General features: G+C 37.4%; 1 protein-coding gene across 12 annotated transcripts in view; it reads right to left on the bottom strand.

Moving 5' to 3' along the window:
* Window positions 1–22,880, bottom strand: part of Klf12 (KLF transcription factor 12) — a 434,856-nt gene that overhangs the window by 288,377 nt on the left and 123,599 nt on the right. For all 12 annotated transcript variants that reach the window (XM_078015797.1, XM_078015792.1, XM_078015793.1 and 9 more), the window contains one exon: window positions 11,899–11,962. In XM_078015797.1, the coding sequence (XP_077871923.1) occupies window positions 11,899–11,931 (33 nt within the window). In that variant the 5' untranslated portion in view covers window positions 11,932–11,962. The remainder of the gene's footprint in view (window positions 1–11,898; window positions 11,963–22,880) is intronic.

Raw genomic sequence — 22,880 nt, 5'->3', positions numbered from 1 at the left:
GGGGTCTGTCAGTCATCTACACTCCTGACTACAAAGTGTTCATATTGCCGTTGCTCACGATCTCCCTTTAAACTTCATTACTTGGATAAGCCCGTGATGTCCAGGTTATTCATGTATTCCCACCCTGGAGGCAACCAGAATTTTCCTTTTTCTCGTATTTTTCTAATGCTCTAAATTGCACCTCTGGGTGGCTATCTGACCTTGGACTGAGCCAGATCATATGATCTCTGGCATCACAGGATGGACAGTGAAGATTCAGGAAGCAGAATGGTCTCCACCATGACAGACACTGATAAATGAGTCAAGTATACTTGTGGAGAAAAGAAAGAGGCCACAAGTAATCTTTTAAGTTCTCAAGAGATGAGTGGAGCTCAAACGGTGCCTCCAGGCAGCTGGTGTTCCAAGGCACAGCAGCCTTCTTCATGTGAGAATATCCATTTGTATGGCAGCAGGGCTCTTCACTACAAGGCCTGGTCAAGGTCAGGACTGCAGGTCCTCCGATAAGAATGGAAAGATTAACAAAAGGGGGTAGGAAATCAAGTAGGTCTGTGATCTTCAACCCTCAGGTGGAGGAGAGGGGAGGGCATCAAGGGAAAAGGGAGAGAAGAAACAGCATGGGGTTCAGGGGCAGATCTGATGAGTCTCAGCTTGGCTGAGCTTGATGCCCATTCCCCAGAATCATCTTCCCCAGACAGTGCTTTAGTTCTTGGATTTTAGGAGACATTCAGGTGAGATTCCAAAGGCAGAAGCACAACAACAGCTATGTGCATTTTGCACTGGGAAGGTCCATGCAGGACTCCAGACATGGGTGCAGCTCCTTCTCATTGTCACTTTTGTGCTCATTCTCTTGGCTACAGCAGGGAAGAAGTCAGCCTACAGCAGTTCCTGCACCTAGTCCTCCATCAGCTTAGTCAATTCTTAGGCCATGACATGTTTTGCTCAATGCAGAGCACCAGCTGGTCCCAGAGTCCCTGGGCACAAGCACAAAACCCGGTGTCCAACCTATCTTTACTCTCCTCACTTCTTGCTCATCCTTCTTCCCACCTGCCTTCCCTGCCAACTTGAGACTGGTTCTCAGTATACAGAAGCCACACCCATACATAATTTTCTGAGCCAACTTCTATCATGGTATGAGGAAAAGTCCTTATAATAAATCCCACATTTTCTACCATTTCCCAGCTTCTGTTTCTTTCATCAAACCCTGACTGATAAAATCTGGTACTATAACTTGTTCTAGAAAAGCAATCCTATGGAGCCCTCCAGTTTGAAGATGGACCCTGGCTGATGCTATTTTCCAGAATATTCACTACAATACTTCTAGTCTCATGTGATCTTCCAGAACACCACCACTCTTCCATCCAAGGGTTGAGTGTACTTCTCTGCCCTTGAAATGAAGGGACAGGTTTTTGTAATTGCCTTGATGAATATGGAGGAAACAATGTGGCAGGATTTCCTAGAGTGAGAAAACATCCACCTCATGTTTTCCCACCCAGCTGCCCTTGGAGATGATTTTTTGGTTGCAAAGAAAGCTCAGGCCACATGAAAGTGCTCTAGCCAACACACTCAGATGAGCAGGAGGGCCAGCACCATGTGGCATATATGCTGATGAGTGTTCAGAAGTTTCCAGTAATCAGCCTAAAGAGGATTAAGCAGAGCAAAGAGATACTCTCTCCACCAAGCCCTGCCCAAGCAAGTTTCAAGAGCAAAATGAGCAGTTTTCAGGATACCACCCCTGGGATGATTTGTTGTGCAGCAACAGGGGACAAGAGTGAGGTGGTTACAAGGTCCCTGGAAAGGACACTCAACAGCTCCTGGGATTATCAATATGGCTGCAGGAGTGACAGGAGGATTGCAAATGGCTCGCAGCAGGAGGGTGCAGAGCAGACCAGCAGTGGTTATCACTGTGTACAACACTGCAGGGAGGATACTCAGTAAGGCCTGAGGCACCACACCCACACTCTGCCTTCTACAGCTTAGGATACCATCAGCTTCTCTTTATCCAGTGGTATTTAACTGTCCCCTAGATCCCAGCTATTTGCACCCTGAAAACAAAAAAAAAAATGAGTCACTCTGTGATGTGAAGTTCTGAATATGGCCAGAGTTCCTTCTCAGAATGTGTCGCCTTAGACATGCTCAGTCTCGGCTGTGTGAAGATGGACTGAACAAACAAGAGCATGAAGAGAGAGTCTACAGGATGGGAGGAAATCTGCCAGCCACACATCAGATAAGGCGTTAATGTCCAGGGTATACAAAGAACTCAAAAAGCTTAACACCAAATAAAACAATCAATAGGAACAGATACGTCTCAAAAGAAGAAACACAAATGTTTGATGAACATATGAAAAAATGTTCATCATCTCTAGCAATTAGAGAAATGCAAATCAGAACTACACTGAGATTCCATCTCAGTCCAATCAGAATGGCAATTATCAAGAATACAAGTAACAAGGGCTGGGATCGTGGCTGAGTGGCAGAGTGCTTGCCTCCAAAGTATGAGCTCTGGGTTCAATCCTCGGCACCACATAAAAATAAATAAATAAAATTAAAGGTATTTTAAAAAAAGAATACAAGTAACAATAAATGTTGGCGAGGATTTGGGGAGAGAGGAACTCATACATTGCTGATGGGACTACAAGTTGGTACAACCATTCTGGAAACCAGTATGGAGATTCCTCAGAAAACTAGGAATGGAACCAGCATTTGACCCAGGTATCCCACTCCTCATTCTATACACAAAGGAGGTAAAATCAGTACAGTACAGTGACACAGCCACATCAATGTTTATAGCAGCAAAATTCACAATGGCTAAGCTATAGAACCAACCTAGGTGTTCATTAACTGATGAATGGGGTAAAGAAGGTGTAGTTTATGGGGCTGGGATTGTGGCTCAGTGGTGGGACACTGGCCTAGCATGTGTGAGGCACTGGGTTCAGTCCTTAGCTTCACATAAAAATAAAAAAATAAAGGTATGATGTCCATCAACAACTAAAAAAATAAATAAATAAAATATGGTTTATATACATAATGGAATCTTACTCAGCCATAAAGAAGAATGACTCTGCGACATTTCCCAGTAAATGGATGGATCTGGAGACTACAGTCGTGCTAAGTAAAATAAGACAATCCCTAAAACTACAGGATGAATGTTCTAATATGTGGATGCTAACACACAACAAAGGGGTAGAGGGAAGAATAACCAAAGGGAATAAAGGGACAGAAGGGGAATGGGAATAGGAAAGACCATGGAATGAATCTGATGTAAGTTTCCTATGTAACTATGTGCATACTCCACAGTGAATCTCAACGTCATGTACATCCATAAGACTGGGATCCTAATTAGAATAAAATATACTCCATGTTTATAGGGATATGTCAAAATAGACTGTCATGTATAATTAAAAAGAACAAGAAACTACTTAAAACATCTCAGCAGAATATTTCCTTGCTACGATAACAATTTTTTTTAAATCTCTCCTGAAAAAAAAATATTTGAAATCTAAAATTTCACTGATCTGAAGGAAACCTAGTAACCACCTGTTATTTCCAATGGACAGCTGCTGGCCAGGTGTTAAAACTTTACTTTTTTTTTTTTTTTTTTTGGTCCTGAGCAACTGCTGCAAGATGTACAAGCTGTCTCAGTTAAGTGTACCCATCACACTCCACAGGGACTTTTAATAAAAGCAAACAATCATGTTTTCTGAAACTAGAATTTTAGTTGTATCGTATATATGCTATGAATTATAACACAGAGAAATAAAGACATGTCAGGCCAAAGGCCTGATGAATTCTAAAAACAGTGCCTCTGGCTTTGAAGGCACATGGAAACACAGTTATCACTATGTGAAACTGTGGTAAGCACCCTACAATTTGGAAATAAGGTTTTAGATTATTCAACCACATATGTCTTTAAATCACATATGAAACACTAAAATAGACATTATTTTTTTATAATGTGAATTTTTAACATTTAGCTAAGAGTTAAAATGATTTGAATGGCATTTTTTTTTCTTCTCCAGAACCTCTAAAGAGGAAATCATATTTTGGTTGACAGAAATCACCGTAAATCTGTGAGGATGAAATTTCTCTCAAACCTGGCAAGCACACATACATGGCAGTAATAGCACATGCCTGCAATCTCAGCCACTGACATTCTTTATAATCTGTGGTCTACAGAATAATGGCTCCTGAAGACTTCCTTGTGTGCAACCCTGAAACCTCTACTAGGTTATGGAGCAAAGCAGAATGAAGGCTGCTGATGCAAATACGGTTGCTACTTATCTGACATTGAACTGAGATTATCCTGAATCACCAGGTGAGCCCAGAGGTCCTGACATGTGGGAAGAGAGGCAGAAGATCAGAACCAGAGAGATGACACTGTGACAAAGACTTAGCCCAATGCTACTAATGAAGATGGAGCAAGAGGACCAAGAGCTGTGGGTGGCCTCAGAAGCTGGAAAGGGAGAGGAAACAAATTCTGCTCAGAGCTTCCAGAAAGGGGCACAGCTGAATTTTACCTCTATGGGACCATTTTGGACTTCTGACTGCCATAACTCTAAGCTAATAAATTTGTGTTCTTTTAAAACCACTGCTTGGGCTGGGGTTGTGGCTCAGTGGTAGAGCACTTGCCTAGCATGAGGGAGGCCATTGGGTTAGATCCTCATCACCACATAAAAAATAAATAATTTACAACTAAATATATACTAAATAATAAAACCACAAGTTTTGGTGATTTATTAGAACAGCCATAGAAACAAATTTTAAATCTTTTCACATTAGTAAATTAACTTTCACATGAACTCTCTGAGACACATACAGGTGAGGCAGCATGTTAAAGATTAATAATCAACTGACTCTTAAGTGGAATATTTGTAAGCCTTACTTCCATTAGACTGTGATGCATACTGAAGCACTGAATTATGTATAAGATAAAGAACTGTACTCACTGTCAAGTCAATAACCATTCATGTTTTTATTAAACAAACTTCCGTAGATGTGAGAAATTAATTCTCTGCTAACATCAGCTTGGGAAAAGAAAGCTGCTTTTTTTAAAAAGTCATGTAGATGTTGGTCATAGATAACCAGACAGAAAACTTCAGTAAATGCTTATCACCATCAATTGCTATGTTGTACTAATACTATAATGTTCTCATTAAATCAAAACTGTTTAAAATGGCTCTATTTAAAAGATGTTCATATCATTTTTATGATCACTCTTGAAATGTTCTGGCAAAATGTATTATAGAGATGCCATTTGTGAAGTACTCTAAGTAGGATGGCAAAACTCTTAAATAGAGAATCACTACAGTCAAGTGGTAAGAAAACAAAATGTTACAGTAAGCAAGGAAGGAAGAGAAAGAAACAGGGAGAGTCAATGGAGGAAAGGAGAGTCACCTCAACATAAAAATGAGCCTCAAAAGATTCTTGGCTAAACCATTTAATGCCATCACTTAATATCGAGTTTATTTTTACCTCCAAGAGGCAATTTGCAGGACACTTCTGAGCCCGAAGGAAAGAATATAAACTTGCGTTTACTAATAATGTTTTAATATAACCTCTTGGTTGCCCTTATTTCTTCCAGTCAAGGTCATACTGCCATTAAAAGCCTCACTCAAAAGGTGGTTCTATAGATGAAGTTTTGGATAACCCACACCCCCACTCTCAAGGACCTGTTAAATAGATTATAGCACTAATTTGCCTATCCCTGGGACAATGAGGACTTGAGAGCGGGATCTAAATACAATTTGACTTTGTAGCTCAGTGTCTTACAAATAATAAACGTATACTAAATATATGGCTGCTGAATTCAATCATGCTACAGGTCAGAAGTTATTCAGATTCTGTGAATGAATGACTAACGTCTGCCAACATCCACAGTATAACCAGGGTCTTCAAGCATGCTCTATCCTCCAACAGAAACCCAAATGTATCTATTCCTTCACAACATAAAGTGTAACAACTTTGAAATCCCCAGTCAGACTCCATGTTCAGAAGTTCATATGTGAATAGGAGAGCTGATGATGCCCCTCTCCATGCACATATTTTAATAAAAAGGATGAAAATACACAAAAACTGAGATGGGTGGCCAATCCTCCTAAAGCCAAACCAACTATACTCCAAACATAACATGACTTAAAATAATAATAAATATTTATTTTCAATGAGTACTCCTAACTACTGGCCATATGCATGCTTCAGCATTTTTCTTTCCTTTTGTTTTTGTTTTTGTTGTTGTTGTTGGTTTGTTTCTGTTTTTGTTTTTGTTTTGAGGCAAGGACTCATTATGTTACCCATGATCCTCCTGCCTCTGCCTCCTGAACTGCTGGGACCTTAGGCACAGGCCAGGCAAGTACATTTTCTCATAGAACCTTCACGACAATTTAAAGGAGCAAGTACTACTGTTACTGCCATCCACATCACAAACATAGCAACTGAGACGCAGAAGCAAGGTTAAGGCAGGGCAGAACCAGTATGAAAATCAACAGTCCAAGTTCACAGCCACACGCTTATAATCACCACAGAAAGTTCAGGACTGTGTGACCCTTCCGTGCATTTTAAAGAACACATTAAAGACATCAATGTAAAGGCACTTTAAATCCTTCCTTTAAAACACACTGAAAATTTATAAGGCAAATAAAGAAAAATCTCCATTTTTAGTGGAAGTTAAAATAAGAAGTTTACAAAGCCAACTGCCAATCAAAATGTACCTTGAGGAAAACACAGAACTTCCTAAAGGTATAAATCACAGCTCTGAAAGGCCCACCTACTGACCCTTTGGTTAGAACAGATGTCTGGCATGATCCAGTAAATACAGATTGATATCTCAGCAGAGAAAGTGACACTAAAGGAACAAACAAGGACACTACATTTTATAGAGCCTGGCTCCCCTACCAAGAGCAATCACCAAAAGCAGCACAGGAAGGAAGACACGGACCCTAGTCTTAAGGAATTCAGCTACGCAGCAAAGACTTTGGAAATGACATCTTCATATAGAGAGTATCTGAAATAACAAACTCAAATCAAAGAACTGAACACATGTAGCTCACGCCCGAACCACTGGTACTTCTGCTTACACTGTACTTGGCAAATAATAGCCCCATGTACAGATGGGTAGCAATCAGGGAGAAACCACGGGGGAGCTGTCTGTAAAAGCAGCAAATATCATAGCAAGAGAGAATTGCAAGCAAAGGCCAGTGCAGAACATGACAGAAGGAATCACCCGAGCAAAGGGGGCGGTAGGTCGGTGAGAAAAAGATCTTACTTAAAAAAAAAAAAAAAAAAAAAAAACAAGTTCAAGGAAGAGGTACAAGTACAGGTTCAAGAAGAATACTAAAACAGAAGATATGACAAAAAGATGTGAAATACTATGGAGATGAATTGCCATTCGGGGAACAAAAATTAATAAGGATAAGACTGAAAACACAGTACGAAAAAAATGTTCAATGGGCAAGTTCATTAAGTGGAATTCGTGTCCTTAAGGGCCACAGATACAGAAAATTAAGGAAAAGGGGTATATGTATTTTCACACTTCCTGAGAAAGAGAACAAAAGCTAGACTTAAATATAATTTTAAAATCTTTTGACACAAAAATTATCAAAAACAATGATATAATCGATGAAGTTACCAAGTTGTTAGGCTAATTAAAAACAGTCCTGGACACAGAAGCAAACAAGAGTAAGTGGACAGCAGGGGCTGCGTGGCCCTTCAGGGGCATCAGAGGCCAGAGCGTGTGGCCATGTGTCCACCCTTCTGAGGGAACGTCAAGACTAACCAGCTCTGGTAACAGCGAAGAACAGAAAGCAAATGCTAATAACATTTCTTTACAGAACAGTAAAACAAGAGGGGCATTTAGAAGTGTCATTAATTTTCCCATCTTTCATAGCAAATAGTTAAAAAAAAAATGCTGATCCACTCAGTCATTTTAAAACAAAGTTACCAGAACTCAAAAGATTCTCTCTCTCTCAGTTCTTAGAGTCTCACTAAGGTAAAAGGACATTAATGCAAAATTGGTAATTTCTTCGGTTTTAAATTCAATTTCTAGTTCTTCCACTGCACTAGAAGAAACTGAAAAAAGATTTTTTTTTTCATTAGAAACACATATGGTCTTCCTTTTGAGGAAATACAAAGTGTAAATATGATCCTACTTTCCTAAAAACATCTCTGAATACTTGTATTGATACACACAGAGCTGCTGCAAATGAAGTTCACTAAATGTTAACAGAAGGTGTGCAGAAGAGATGGGGTTTGCATGCTTCAAAGCTCTTAAAGTGAGCAATGCATCATCTTCTCAAATAATAAAGATACTCTACTTCAATAATTCTATAATCTTTTTCACATCCCTGTATATCACTTTGTTCTCATTTCCAAGACAAGATAAATGAGTACTCAAAGTTGAAGTAACTTGACTCAGGATATTTTCATAAACACTCTTATGTACCTACTAGCTTATATCATTATCAAATCTACAAAACTTTTAATATAATTATATATGCTTGAAAACAGGATGAATGCCACATGAAGTAAGAAATGCCAAGGAGTATTCAACAAATGTTTAAATAGTCAACCAACTCTACGAACAGGGGTCATATACCACATGCATCGAAGACTCTGATCTTCCTAGGTGATTCCAATTCTGAAAATGTTTGTCTTTGAGATGAAATCACAGAATGGCATGAATGTGACCCAGGACACATTACAGGATACTAATACCAATACCGTGCTGCCCTTTAGGACCCTACAGCTGTGTATCTTTTCCACAACTACATTCTTTTTGCTTTCACTGCTGAACAGCTCTTGAAATAATTCAGATAGGTGTCACAGTTCCATTTGGCAAATGAGAAAATTAAAATTCACAGAGGAGAAGTCATGCGCCCAAGATTACACAGACATGACTGCAGAGCCAAGACCTGACTTTTTCCAATTCCACATTCACAGCCCAGGCAGAGGCCCTGCCCAAGCGTACAGAACGTGACAGCACAATTCCCTCACGTGCAGTGGCCTTCTGAGCACCTACAGCCATGTAGTTGAAAACTGAGGAAAGCTGCACTGCTACTGTTACCATCCCTCTATTCTGGACAAGGACCTAGCCTTGGAACTTCATGGAAAAGGAATTTAAAGTCATTACACTCTACATACCAATCACTAGGAAACAAGCCCTTTATGTGAGGAATGAAAGCATGTTCAGAAAAGCTTGGAATTGTCCTCTTGGTTTCCAAATGCAAAAAGTAAAAGTCACCCTACTGCTGATGCTGGGTGGCTTAAGCAGCTGTTCATCAGATATAGTCACAGAGCAAAAGTCTTAATGTGAACTCTGATAAGCTGGTCTAATGTATATGCATGTGTATGCTTTGAACATCTGCTGTAGCCAGCTGCTGAGAATCACTAAGTGCATACATAAAATGGCTGGAAAATCAGGAAGTAAAGCCAGAAGCCAAGTCCCCCCACCCAAACAAAGCACCACATTCACAAGTAACTGCTGAAATACAGTAAGGAGTATATACCCCGGGATTTAAGCTGATATTTATGAGCAGGAAATAATGAATGACTAGAATATTTTCAAAATTTATTTCATGTTTTCTAATGGCACACAGTAAAGAGAAAAATTCAAGTGCCATGAAATTGAGTAAAGAAAGAACTTTATGTGAATGTATGATTTTTAATAAAAGGGCAGATGAAGACTACTCTTGGAAGTAAGAGTCATGGACACGACAGAAATTTTATAAATCCCAAGTAGGCTATTTACATTTTAGAAACTAAGCAGAAAGGCACAACATGATACTCTGTGTCTCTTGGCAAGATTTTATCACCACTGGCAAACTGGAAATGCACAGAACAGTTTTAGGAGCCATATCCAAATCCCTTTTCACTTCTGAAGGCTGTGTCGCACTGCTTGCACTGATGACATTTTTCTTAACATCTTAATAGTGACAAGGTCAATAGACTTAAAATACAGAAAACATAAATTTTCAAACTCTGCCATTTTCTCCCTGAATCAGACTTTGTTAAAACTAACAGCAACTGACGGAAGCAGACTAAAAAACAAGCACCAACGTATTTTCTGTTCTGAGGGATCTATATGTATATATAACTAAAAATATGGACTGAAACTATGAAAAAATAACAAGAAAGAAAACAATCCAATGGGACAAATATATTACATGAAATACCAACCACTCCATCCCTTATAAAGACTTCTGAACTCATGAATGATGGACTATGAGGCAGGATCGTTTAGAATGAATCACATATATTATAGACAAAATGAAATGAAAATATTTTCAGTTTATCCTCAGGCTAAGTAGTAACATGATGATTCTCTCTGCCAACATCTTCGGTTGTCATCAAAAACTCAGGGAACAATGACATGACCAACATTTATAAATTTACAATTTAACTGTGATTCATTTAAACATAAAAATCGAATGACAATTGAATGAAAACAGCATAATAACGGTCTCAACGTCATGCATAAGGACAGAGCTAAGGAAACGTTGCATGATAGTGTCTAAAGAACATTTCCATGTCTATAGAAAGATGAAGGAAAAATTTTAATATTTTCTAGGTGTGTCCCACTAGTCTTAAGGAGTACATAATTCAACTTCATCACTGTATAAACCAAATTATCAATGATGTATTTGGGCCAGCTCATCTTCAGCTAGTGAAAGCCAATTGTTAATTTTAAGGAATCATGTAAGCCCATTGGCAAACCACTGAAGTAACCACCAGTAGGGGTATTTACACCAGAGGAATGGACAAACACCACACATAAAACTATCATTTCCCATTCTTCACACAGCCCGTCAGTTTACCAGCACATCAATGGCCCACACACAAAAAAAGCACATGGTACATGAGCCCTCACAAAACAGGTGCACCCACAGAGACAATACCGAGGTCATGTAAAAAGGACATTTTTGATACCCTCGAAAGTTTCCCTTGTACCATCTGAATCAATACTTCCTGTCTGAAAACTTTGCAGATACAAACACTACAAAGAAAAATTTTAGCAGTGAGCTTGGAAGAGAAGATTTTAAGTGGAAAATCATTTGTAAGTATCCATGAAAGTGGGCTGACAGAAAAAGACATAGCATGACATACATTTATTTTTTAAAAGCACTAAGAATAATAAGGGAAGTAAAACATGAAATTATATGTGTTATGCAGCCATATGAAGAGTTCTAAGGCACATACCTCTATGCCAGATCTGTTCAGTATAAAAGCTTTATTTATGAAATGGAAATAGTTTAATATAATGTAATTTCCTTGGTTTTACCTATGACTCTTATATTAAAACCAGTAAGAAATGTAAGTAAAACTCAAATAACTACCACAAATAAAGCAATGCCTGGTATTTCCCTACAGTCAAAATCTGCAGGGTTTTTCCTTCCTTTAAGTCTCACTGTATTTGTCGGTAGGAAACTAAAGTTAAAACCTTCCATCATGATCCCACTTCTCCAATGAAGACAGAGGCTTCAGGGGCAAAGAATGCAGCAACACTGCACCGGCACAGTGGTGGTTTTAGGATTAGGCTCATAGAAACTGATGTACATTAAACAAAATCTGACCTCCTTTTGGGTTTTTTTTTCGATCCCAGTGATCAGTTGTTATCAAGTGGTTTTCCACATTTTAATATTCCTTTGAAAGTTATTGCTTAAAATACCACCTTGAGATCCGGGAAAGAAAGACAGCTACACATGTACAAAAACAGATGGCTTCCTTACAAATGTCTATGTTTAAGGGGTTAAAAAGAAAAATTATATTTTACAGATAAATGTGTGTGTACAGTATTGACCTTTATCTCATTCAGTCAAACAAGGAAATGCTTTCATGGAAATAACTGTCCAAATACAATGCTCAAAATAATACTATTTTCAATGCAATTATACAACTTGATTAACCGACCTTTATTGTTTTCCTCTTCATATGGATATTCATTCATCCATTTGTTTCTAGAGTCACATTGATCCTGCAAGAAATGCACAGAGGAAGATACGGTGAGAAGAAGTTCTAAAATTTGATACTATTCCTCTACAACAGAAAGAAAAAAAATACATTTAAATGCTAGTCACTGAAGCTCCTGGTGATGGAATGACACATGAATACTAGAGTTGAGGGAGTCTTTGAGTTTTTTGTTTTTGTTTTGTTTTTCAACAGTGGCAAAGTGGAGGGGAAAAAGGAAGCGAGGAGGAGAAGCGGCTCTGACAGGATGACAATATCTAGAGCACAAGGTGATAAAGTCCTAGATAAAGTCCAGGGAGGGAATAAAGAATAGGATGCAACAGAGAGAGAGAAGCCTGAGAAGAAAATGCGAGAACCTGGCTTATGCGTGAATTTACTACACAGAAGAGAATTCACAAACACTCACGTTGGAGCACTTCACTCCATTACTTTTAGCAACTAGCAAATGCTTAAAAAACTGTTGATTTACTGAGGAAATGGTCCTTTTTCTCTTCACAATCAATACGGGTGTGCAGAATTAATAATGAATACATTTGGGTGGCTCCATATTGGCCAATATCCAGTAACTTTTTAAAAACCGTCTGAAGTTCACATACATCACTTCTTAAAAATTAAAGTAAATATTTACATGGCTTATAAAAGGTCCCCAATCTCCAAGTCCACTTGGATTTCACCAAATGTTATTAAATATTACTGAGCTGGACTATTCTGATTACAACAACCATTTGCCCCATTTGGACATATCATACAAGTCCTCCTATTTACTTGCTCAGCATTATGTAACTTGCTTCAGAATTTCCATTTCATGAGGCACATTTTCTTTGGCATTCAGTTGAGCTGGCTTATTAGGCACAGTTGCCTTTTTTTTTTGGTTTGGAATTACACTCAAGAGGGGACACGCCTTGGAATTCTTCGCAGCACCTATTCAGTGCCAACGTCTGCATACTGCAGTGAAAAGCCTGGTTTCCTGTGTATGTGTTTCCATACATCTGGACAGAACAAGGACTCACTGACTCAAAAGGCCTTAGGTGAAGTGCAGCAGAGTTCACATGTTCCATAGGCTCTGCCTGTGAAGCAATCTGGCCTTTCATTTTACTGGAGTTTTAAATCAACCTCTCCCATCCAATCCACCTCAAAACCTATCCCCCAAGAGGTACTGTAGCTTTTATTAGAAATGCTGCTTAAATAGCAACACAGAATCTTAATATTACAGTGAATAGAAATCTCTTGTAACTGAATATAATTCTTCTACATTATGGAACCACAATAAGAGTTTCTTTTTGAATACTTCATTTAGGTGCTCTGTTCTCAAAACACCTCTTGTCCATTCTAGACTTAAATTGTCAAGGGTCAGGAACTGATCTAGCCCAATCAGTTCCAGCTTCTTAAGAAAATGTATGGGGAACTGCTAAATAACCTTTCTTGAGATTTCTATAAAATAGAACATCTGGTGACCTTCAGATTACATCAGAATAGTATGTAAGTTCCTCCTTACTCTTTAGTTCTATGCATCAGCTAACATAGATAATGCAAATTGCTGTGAAGTTTAACTTGCAGAAAAGTAATGTTTCCCTAAGGAACTACAGGGACTAGACTAGGCTCAGGAGGTCAAGATCCACTGCAATGTTCACAACAGAGAAAGTGGTGGGGAGATAGTGCAAAAAAAAAAAAAGAAAAGAAAAAAAAGAAAATGTATGGGGTACTTCAAAAATGGCTTCCATTTTACTTTCTGGTTCATTAAATTTCAAAATGGGATTCTGTAAATATTTTTTCATATTTTAGTATGCAGCCAGCCCTATATATCCACAGGTTCCACAATCACTGATTCAACCAACCACAAATTGAACATATTCAAACAAATTGCACATGTACTAAATATGTACAGACTTTTTTTCTTGCCATTTTCCCCTAAACAATGTAGCATAACATATTTACATGGTGTTAGTGATTCTAAGTAATCTAGAGGTTACTTATTTAAACTACATAGGAGGATATGTGTAGGTTAGATGCAAATATTATGAAATCTTATTTTATATAAAATTCTTGGGCATTTTCAGATTTAGTATTCACAGGGGTTTCCTGAGACCAATCCCCTCTTGGATACCAAGTTATAACTAGTACCATGGTTATTTTCCCATGATTTTAAATGCATTAATGCTTTATACAAAATTCTAAATACACTATTGTAGAAACTGTAATTTCCATGTAAAATTGTATGATTTTTTATTAACACTTAAATATCCATCCATGTAAATCTTGTATGAACCTAGTCTTGATGGATCCTTTGTACAACCAAAGAAGATGCCTTCAGACATACATGAATACTGATTAGGAGGGGGAACAGGCCAGGGAGGCTCACTATAGATCCCAGCCACCTTTCACTCGGCCAGATATCCTCACATCCCATGCCCCAGTACTTGACTGCACCAATGCATATTATTACTAGGAGAAGATGTGTGGGCCACCACAGTGCCATTCTTGTCTTTCACAATACACAGCGGAGAGCCTAACAAATTTTAGGAGACCAATAAATGTTGGAGAATGAATGAAAGTAATAATGAAAAAGAGAAGAAAGATCAGAGAAAACTCACTTTGACATTAATTATGAGAATATATTTTACCCAGGGAATTTAGGCTGTAATGATAGAATCCGTATTTTTAGGTACAATCTGCAGGCTAAACTATGCATAGCACAATATCACACATGATAGCATCACAATATTACGACATTTTAGGCTTCGAAATATCCTAATGTGATCATTTTCTCTGAAGGCAGCTCTAAGAACTGAGAACATGAACTAACTACTTCAAGATCTCCTTGACAATGATGAAACTGATCAGAGGTATATTTTTGTACCCAACCTGACAAATTAGCTTATGTCAGGGTCCTTATGAAACTGCTGTTTTTTGGCTCAAAGTCTTAGTAGATGGTCCTTCATGGTTTATTTTACCATCTACCCTTGCAGTCACCTACAGTTTAAATATATATGTCTATGTGTGTTGAAGCTGGAGCTAATTTTTTTATTCCTATCCAATTCAAATTCCCAAAAGAATATTCAAAACCCTCTCTTGCTCTTTCACCTCCATGCCATATTTGAAGTGGCACAAATGAAGGTAAGAAAATGAAGACAGTTATGAGACTAGGAACAGATCTCATCTCTATCATGTACGAGGCATGTGAGCCAAAACAAGCTGAACAGAACGGAGGCCAATATTCTTGTTCACAGAAGCAGGGATAGTCATAAGTGCTGCCTTGTCTCCTAGGCCTACCCCAATTGAAGTAGTGTCTACATGGCAATCTGCAAAATCTTAAGCACCAAACACATTAAGAATTGTCACTTTAATGGTTGAGGAACTGAACAGGGAGAGAAAAAAAATTTCCTAAATGGAGTCCACATGATAGAACAGATGAATACCTAATTTTATTCATGCTAAGGGGCCTTTGGGTTATATCCCAAATCCCTATTGAAACCAAACCATAATATAAAATATGAAAATATTACATTTCCCATACCAGTTAATATTCTCGTCAATTTTCCAGTTAAATATACTTAGCTTTGCCAAAAAGTTTTCTGAAATCACCCAGTGAATCTTTCCAAGACACAGGCATTTTAAAGGCCAGTATCCTCTCCAAAAATCTCATCATACATGGTTGTAGGTCTTGCTTTCCTGGCTTCAAATTATATTTAATTGTCCTTAGGTTAAGGAGAGCAAAGGATTAGTCTCTTATTTCAATATCAAAAACATGAGAAATAAAAAAAAGGTCTAAAGTTGCCTTTTACAAAAAGATTTAAATTTGGTTGTAAACAAAACACTGCCACCTGGAGCCATGGGTAAATTCTCATGTTTTGGAGGAGAGTAGAATAATTTCACTTACACCCATTTCTCTATGGTAGTTAGAAAATCATTCTCTATGGTTTGTAACTAAGTACTTCACATTTTTTTCTTTCTTAAAATGTTTTACATATGATCACCCAACTTCCTTTAGAATTCAAAGACAGTACAGCAGAAATGACCTTGGCCATATGAAAGTGGACGCTATCCACTTTAAAATATAAGGAGTTACTTTGGAGTAATTACCTCAAGAGCACAAACAGTACATGAAGAATTTTACAGGACCAGGTCACTTGCTCTTCATGACATCCTAAATGATCTATTAGGTTCTCAACCTTTAAAGGTAAGTGTTTCATACATTTAAATACTTCAAGACCAAAAGTATACTTGTTGCCGGTTCCTTTAGAAGTCCCTTTATGTATCTTTAAATGGAGTTAGAGAAACATGTTTTAGATGTGTTTATAGACATGTGACTAGTCAAGGTATTCCACTCTCTGTCCAAAGGTAATTTAGTTGTTCTATTTCAAGTAAATTGAATGGTGTTGCTGGTACAGAAATCCCATTTGGAATTCTCCCTTCTAGATTCAGGTTTACAAATCACTGCTTCATTAGTTGTGATCTTGTATTTTCCAGTACTGACACAAAGGAAAAAAAATCAGATAATAGAGGTTAATATACAGGGCTGGGATTGTGGCTCAGAAGTAGAGCGCTTGCCTGGCATGCATGAGGCACTGGGTTCAATCCTCAGCACCACATAAAATAAAAAGTAAAGATATTGTCTCCACCTATAACTAAAAAAATAAATATTTTTTTTTAAAAAGACTAATATCCAGAGTCAATTCAGTTACCACAGATTTCCAAGCAGATGAGAGAGTTGGGCAGGCAGGCTTTGTACATACATGTCTGGGATATTATATAACATGAGAGAGTTGGGCGGGCAGGCTTTGTACATACATGTCTGGGATATTATATAACAGGTCGAAGTTTGCCTTGCTTTGAGTATCAAGGTTTCTACCAAGTAAGTGGATTTTTTTTTTCTTCATTTAAAGCTATTTCTGTTTCATTTGTCTCAGTGAGTTATCTTAGGAACTAAAAATATTTGAAGGTTAATCTAAATATTTCTGGAAATAAATGCAAATCTAAGTGCTATGTTTTCACAGCTATTTTTACTTGAAATGAAGAGAAACTAAAGACACAAAGCAGAATGCTTGTTGCTAAGTGACAGGTGACCCTACTTTTGAACATGTACATCACATGTGGATTTCCACTAGACACGTGTCATTCTGTATAGAGAAGCAAACTAATGTTCAGATTTTTTTTTTAAATAGGCCATAGGTAATCAGCAAGTCCTGTTTATATGAACAGAAATGCCCCTCACAATAGGAAAAGATTGTATTTATTTCCAATAAATATAATAATTTCAATGCAGATGATTTCCTGGACATATTTTATAATGGCACAACTACTCTCTCACATTCCAACTCTTCCTCTAGACAAAAATCACACACACAAAATTCTATCCCCTCTCCTTTGGCTCACCAGGCAATCCAGGGGGCAACAGAGAAAACTTCTGGATTTCATATGAACAAATTAATGACAAGCATCCTTCCATTTGCAAAAGGCCAAGTGTCACCAAGAGAAGGTCCAAGTACGAAAGCCAGACAAAATGAACATCAACTGTAACACTTCCACATACCCCGGTCTCCTTATTTGTTAAACTGGCACCATAAACCTTCCCTTTTTTTATTTCCAAGTTAGGAATACTGAAAAATAATGTCTCTAATGTGTCCAAGGGCTATTTGGCCCATAAGAGGGCCAATAAATGTCAGTCCCATCCCTACTTCCTACTTTTAAAATCAAGTACACAAACACCTCTTTCCACTTAAACTTTCCGGAGAACTATATCCTATCTTGAGACTTAAGTTCCACTTTCGAAAATGATGTTCAACCAGGATTGTGTGTTTCTCAAAGGAAGGTGATACAGAAGAAATAGGGTACAATCTCATAGTACATTGTTTATAATTCATCCATTAAGAGAATTCAATGGTGCAACAGCTAACAGAATTAGGAAAAAGGGAATTCAAAGGTCATTAATAACCTATATTCAATAATAATCCCCTTGGAATTCCAATTACAAATCAACAATTGAAATTCTTCTATTTTCCTACTTCCAGTTTTATGATTTCAAAAATATATATACTTTCATCTAGGAATTCTTTACTATTAGAAACTCTGATTTAAAAAAAATTAAGAATTAAGGTCCTTCTTGGAGTAAGGTATGCCTGAAAGCTTGAGCAGTCCATTAAGGACAGAGGTGGGTGAATAAACAGCCCAATTTCAAGAGGAGGAGGTAAAGCCAAAGCACAATGACATGGAAATTACTCTTTTAATCTGTTTTCAGCTTCCATCCCATTTCAACCACATCATTCTATACACCCAGAGAACAAATAAACCTTTAAAAGAAAGTAACCATAGCAAATGAATTAAGCATTTCTTTTACATATATTGTGCTCAGTGTAACAGTTTGAAAAGTAATTTATGCTCTGCTTATAGTCAAGTATAACTGCCATTTTATTGGGATTGCATAGTCAAAAATCTGATTAGTATTGCAAAGGATTGACAAGATGATTACATTTGCTTTTGTGTGTCTAATTCACGTGCCTTAGTTTGTAACAAAATATAAGCATGTGCCATTTGTGCTTGCACGTAAGCCCGTGAGTACCACGTTTCACTACCTGCTGCCAAAAGGGCTGGCCACACACAAGTTTGCACTGCCAGATGAAGAACAATGACATCCTTCTTTTAACCCTATGTATCAGGATGTGTTTTAAACCATCAAGCTAAAGATGTTAAAATCTTGGGGTTTTTAAGAGGCTGGTGGGAGGGAGGAAGAATAGAGTACCCCGTATGTCTTCTCACCAGTTCACTTCCTGACACTATACACAAGTGAACCGTGGTTCTAAGATCTATGCATTAAAAAAGCAAACTTAAATTTTGAAACCAAACGAAAATCAATCAAACATATACTTGGTATCAATAAAAAATGCTTAGTTGGCACAACCGAAGAATTTCTCTACTACTTTGCTTCAGTGGGTTGCATAGCCAGATAAATTAAAGAATAAATAGCTTAAAGTTTTATACACTAAAAATCTGTGACATATTGAAGAAAAATAAGTCACCTTATTCCGTATGCAATATACTTACTTGGCTTTTCTATTAATTGTTACCTTGTATGCTTATCTGCCAATGCTAAGCAAGATAAATCCATTCAAATGCATAGTAAACAGTTTGCTCAGGGAATAAATTTATTTTCTAGTCCATCACAACAATAGCTGATTAAAATATGTTGTTCTTATTCACTTTTGAATTAATTCACATTAAATACAACAAATATTTATTAAATTGTGGGGAAAACATTCCATCAAACTGTAAAACCTGAGTAGAAAAACAAACGGCACATGCTTAATTATGGCTGACATTTAAATGAAATTTGCATTCCCGAAATATTGAGCAATAATCAGAAAATATCAGACAAAGTATTTTTAGGATTCTTGCATATTCAATACCTTCACACCTCTGAACCCAAGAAATGTGGGTTTTATAATATAATCTGAAAGAGGGATCAAAGAATTAAATAATTTGTTTTACTGACATTTTGACATAGTGATTCAGAAACATGAGGAATTATTTTATTTTTTTAATGTCTATCTTATGCGTTGCCAAGTGCCTTGCTGATCAAGTTTTAAATACCTGAACTCATCACTCCAGCATGTAGATTTAGACATCATATTCTTCATCCTACATATCTCATAATCCACACACTAAAGCTAGCTATCAAAATAATCAATTAGAATTTCCCAATGATGAGCAGGTTAATAGGCTGTCAAATAGGTTGCATAACGATATGTTTCTCTCATAATTAAATACCAGATAAATCAAAATAATATTTGTTGACAATGAAAAATTTTAGGGTGATTCTTATTTGTAAGAACCAAAAAAAGATCCCTTTGAAAACTGAATACTAAAATTTCAGAGAACCAACACGAACATACTCCAGCAACTGATCTCAAGTGATATCATGGACTTATAAGTGATATATGTTAGAAGGTAAATATATTCTGTTCATTTATCCATGAATCACCTACATGGTGGGAATGAAGGATATGAAGAATAATATGGCACAGCACCTGATTTAAAATAGCTTACACTCAACAAAATGCATCAAGTATAAGTAAGCAAAGTAATTATAACAGTAACAATTCTTTGAATGATACCACATATTTAACATTGACTAGGTGCTTTTAAATACATTATCTAGTTAAATCATGTATAAAACAGCTATTCCAGTTCATAAGATATGACATCCACATTTTACAATGAAAACAACTGTTATTCAAGCCAATATTCTTCCACCCACATCAAGATGCCCTCCTTAAGAACAAACCAGGAAGTCTGGTGAAAGAACAGATTGGAGGTTGAGGAAAAGACAAAGTTCATTCTAGAAAAATGGGGGACAAAAGATATTTCAGGTAAAGAAGGCAAGTTGGGGGTGAATACATTTAAGTCTGATTTTGAGAAAAAGCATACATGTGGGTAGATATGTATATTGCACAGAGAATACATTTGAATATGCACACACATATGCAAAAATGTCCTATGAATCAACATTGTTACATTCATCAGCCTATCCCACTGACAGAGGGGCTCTAATATAAAAAGGAAGATTTGTGTCAAGTGAGTAAGAAACAATCCTGAAAGTTTAACCTCTACTGCCTTAGGTGTACAGTTGTCTTACATAAAGAGATTTAGAGTACATATGCTAAATCAGGAACACTGATACGATTTTTTTAATTCTATGAAAAGTTACATAAGAACTGTTTTCATGAATTGTATGCCATATGATTCTTGGTATTTCTAACACCTCTGATCAAACATTTCAGAGACAAATATGAATCAATTAAAAAAAAGCCCATGGATAACACATGTGTAAATGTACATACATACAGCCAAGTGCTGGAGGAAAACTGACCAAGGAGAAAAATCTTGAAGAGTATGCATGTTAGAAATGTAAGTTTATCTTTAAAAACAAATTAAAACAATAATTTTTGAAAAACGACTGAAAAATAACAGTGTGGCACCAAGGCCTGTCAAAAACATTTTGAAATAATAATCTCAAAGCAAATATTGCATAACTGTTTTCCATAATGACGGTACTAATCCACATTCCTACAAACAGTGATGATGATTTCCCCTTTTTCCACCAATTGCAACATGAATGAAACTGGATAAGCTAAATAAGATAAGTCAAGTCAGTCAGGCACAGAACCACAGATTCTGCATATTCTCACTCATTTGTGGAAGCTAAAAAAGTTGATCTCCTGGGTCCCCCAGGAGTTCATGTGTTGGGAGGCAGTGGAACCTTGAAGAGAAGGGACCCAACACAAGGAGTCTGGGTCACTGGGTCCCTACCCTGGGAAGGGATGAATATTGCTTAAGGAAATCCACTTTGTTCTCTCAAAAGAAGATGTTATAAAAGAGCTAGACTGGTCCATTCTTACTCTCTCTGGTGTCCTGTCTTGCCACATGATCTCTGCCACACAGACTCCCACCATGATGCTGTTCACCATGACAGAGCCAACAGGGCCCTCAGCAGAGATGAGCAGATATCAGTGTTTTGCAAGCTAAATAGATCCTTTTTGTCATTTTTATTGGTTCTTTTTTTGTTGCACATGACAGTAGAATCAACACTGATATAATTATAAAAACTTGGAATGTACCTTGTTCAAAGTCAGGCCCCTGTACCTTTCCTTCCCCTTCCCTCTCCCCAAATCCTGGTCCCTTCCCTCTACTGATTTTTCTTCCATTTGCCCATTGTAATCTTTACATTAATTTATAGTGGGTGTACATGACGGTGAGATTCACTGTGGTGTACTCATATATGTACACAGGAAAGTTGTGTCAGATTCATTCTGCTGTCTTCCCTTTTCCCATCCCCCACCCTTCCTTCATTCCCCTTTGTCTGCTCCACTGAATTTCTACCTCTCCCCACTATGGTGGGTTAGCATCCACATACAGAGAAAACATTCAACCTTGGGGCTTGGGGATTGGCTTATTTCATTTAGCATGACAGTCCATATCCATCCATTTATCAGCAAGTGTCATAGTCATTCTTCTTAATGTCTGAATAATTCTCCATTTCTTTACCCATTCATCTGTCAAAGGGCACCTAGGTTGGTTCCACAGTTTAGCTATTATGAGTTGAGATGCTATAGATATTGATTTGTCTGGGTGACTGAAGTATGATGATTTTAAGTCCTTTTTAATACGTGGTCTAACCTGGTCAAATGATGGTTCCATTCCTAGTTTTTTGAGGAATTGCCGAACAGCTTTCCATAGTGGTTGCACCAATTTGCAGTCTCACCAGCAATGTATGAGTGTACCCTTTTCCTCACATCCGCTCCAACACTGTTACTTATATTCTTGATTGCTGCCATTCTGACTGGAATGAGATGGAATCTCAGTGTAATTTTAATTTGCATTTCTCTAATTGCTAGAGATGTTGAACTTTTTTCTTGTTTGTTGTCCATTCATATCTCTTCATCTGTGAAGTGCCTGTTCAGTTCCTTTGCCCATTTATTGACTGGGTTGTTTCATGTGTGTGTGTGTGTGTGTGTGTGTGAAGTTTGAGTTCTTCGTATATCCTGGAGATTAATGCTCTGAGGTGCAGGGGGCAAAGATTTTCTCCCATTCTGTAGGCTCTCTTCATGTTCTTGATTGTTTCCTTTGCTATGAAGAAACTTTTTCATTCGATACCATCCCATTTATTAATTCTTGATTTTACTTCTTGCCCTTTAGGAGTCTTGCTGAGGAAGTTGGGTCCTGAGCCGATATTTTGGATTGTTGGGCCTACATTTTGTATAGCAAGTGCAGGATTTCTGGTCTAATTTCTAGGTATTTGATACACTTTGAATTTTCTGCTGGGTGACAGACAGGGGTTCAATTTCGTTCTACTACATATGGATTTCCAGTTTTCCCAGCACCATTTCTTAAAGAGGCTATTATTTTTTCTTTACAAATAGCCAGCCTTAGTT

The sequence above is a fragment of the Ictidomys tridecemlineatus genome, chromosome 6 (genome assembly GCF_052094955.1).
Source record: "Ictidomys tridecemlineatus isolate mIctTri1 chromosome 6, mIctTri1.hap1, whole genome shotgun sequence".
In the NCBI taxonomy this organism is placed as follows: domain Eukaryota; kingdom Metazoa; phylum Chordata; class Mammalia; order Rodentia; family Sciuridae; genus Ictidomys; species Ictidomys tridecemlineatus.
Note: the sequence above shows the minus strand (reverse complement) of the source record. Positions and strands in the feature narration are given on the sequence as shown.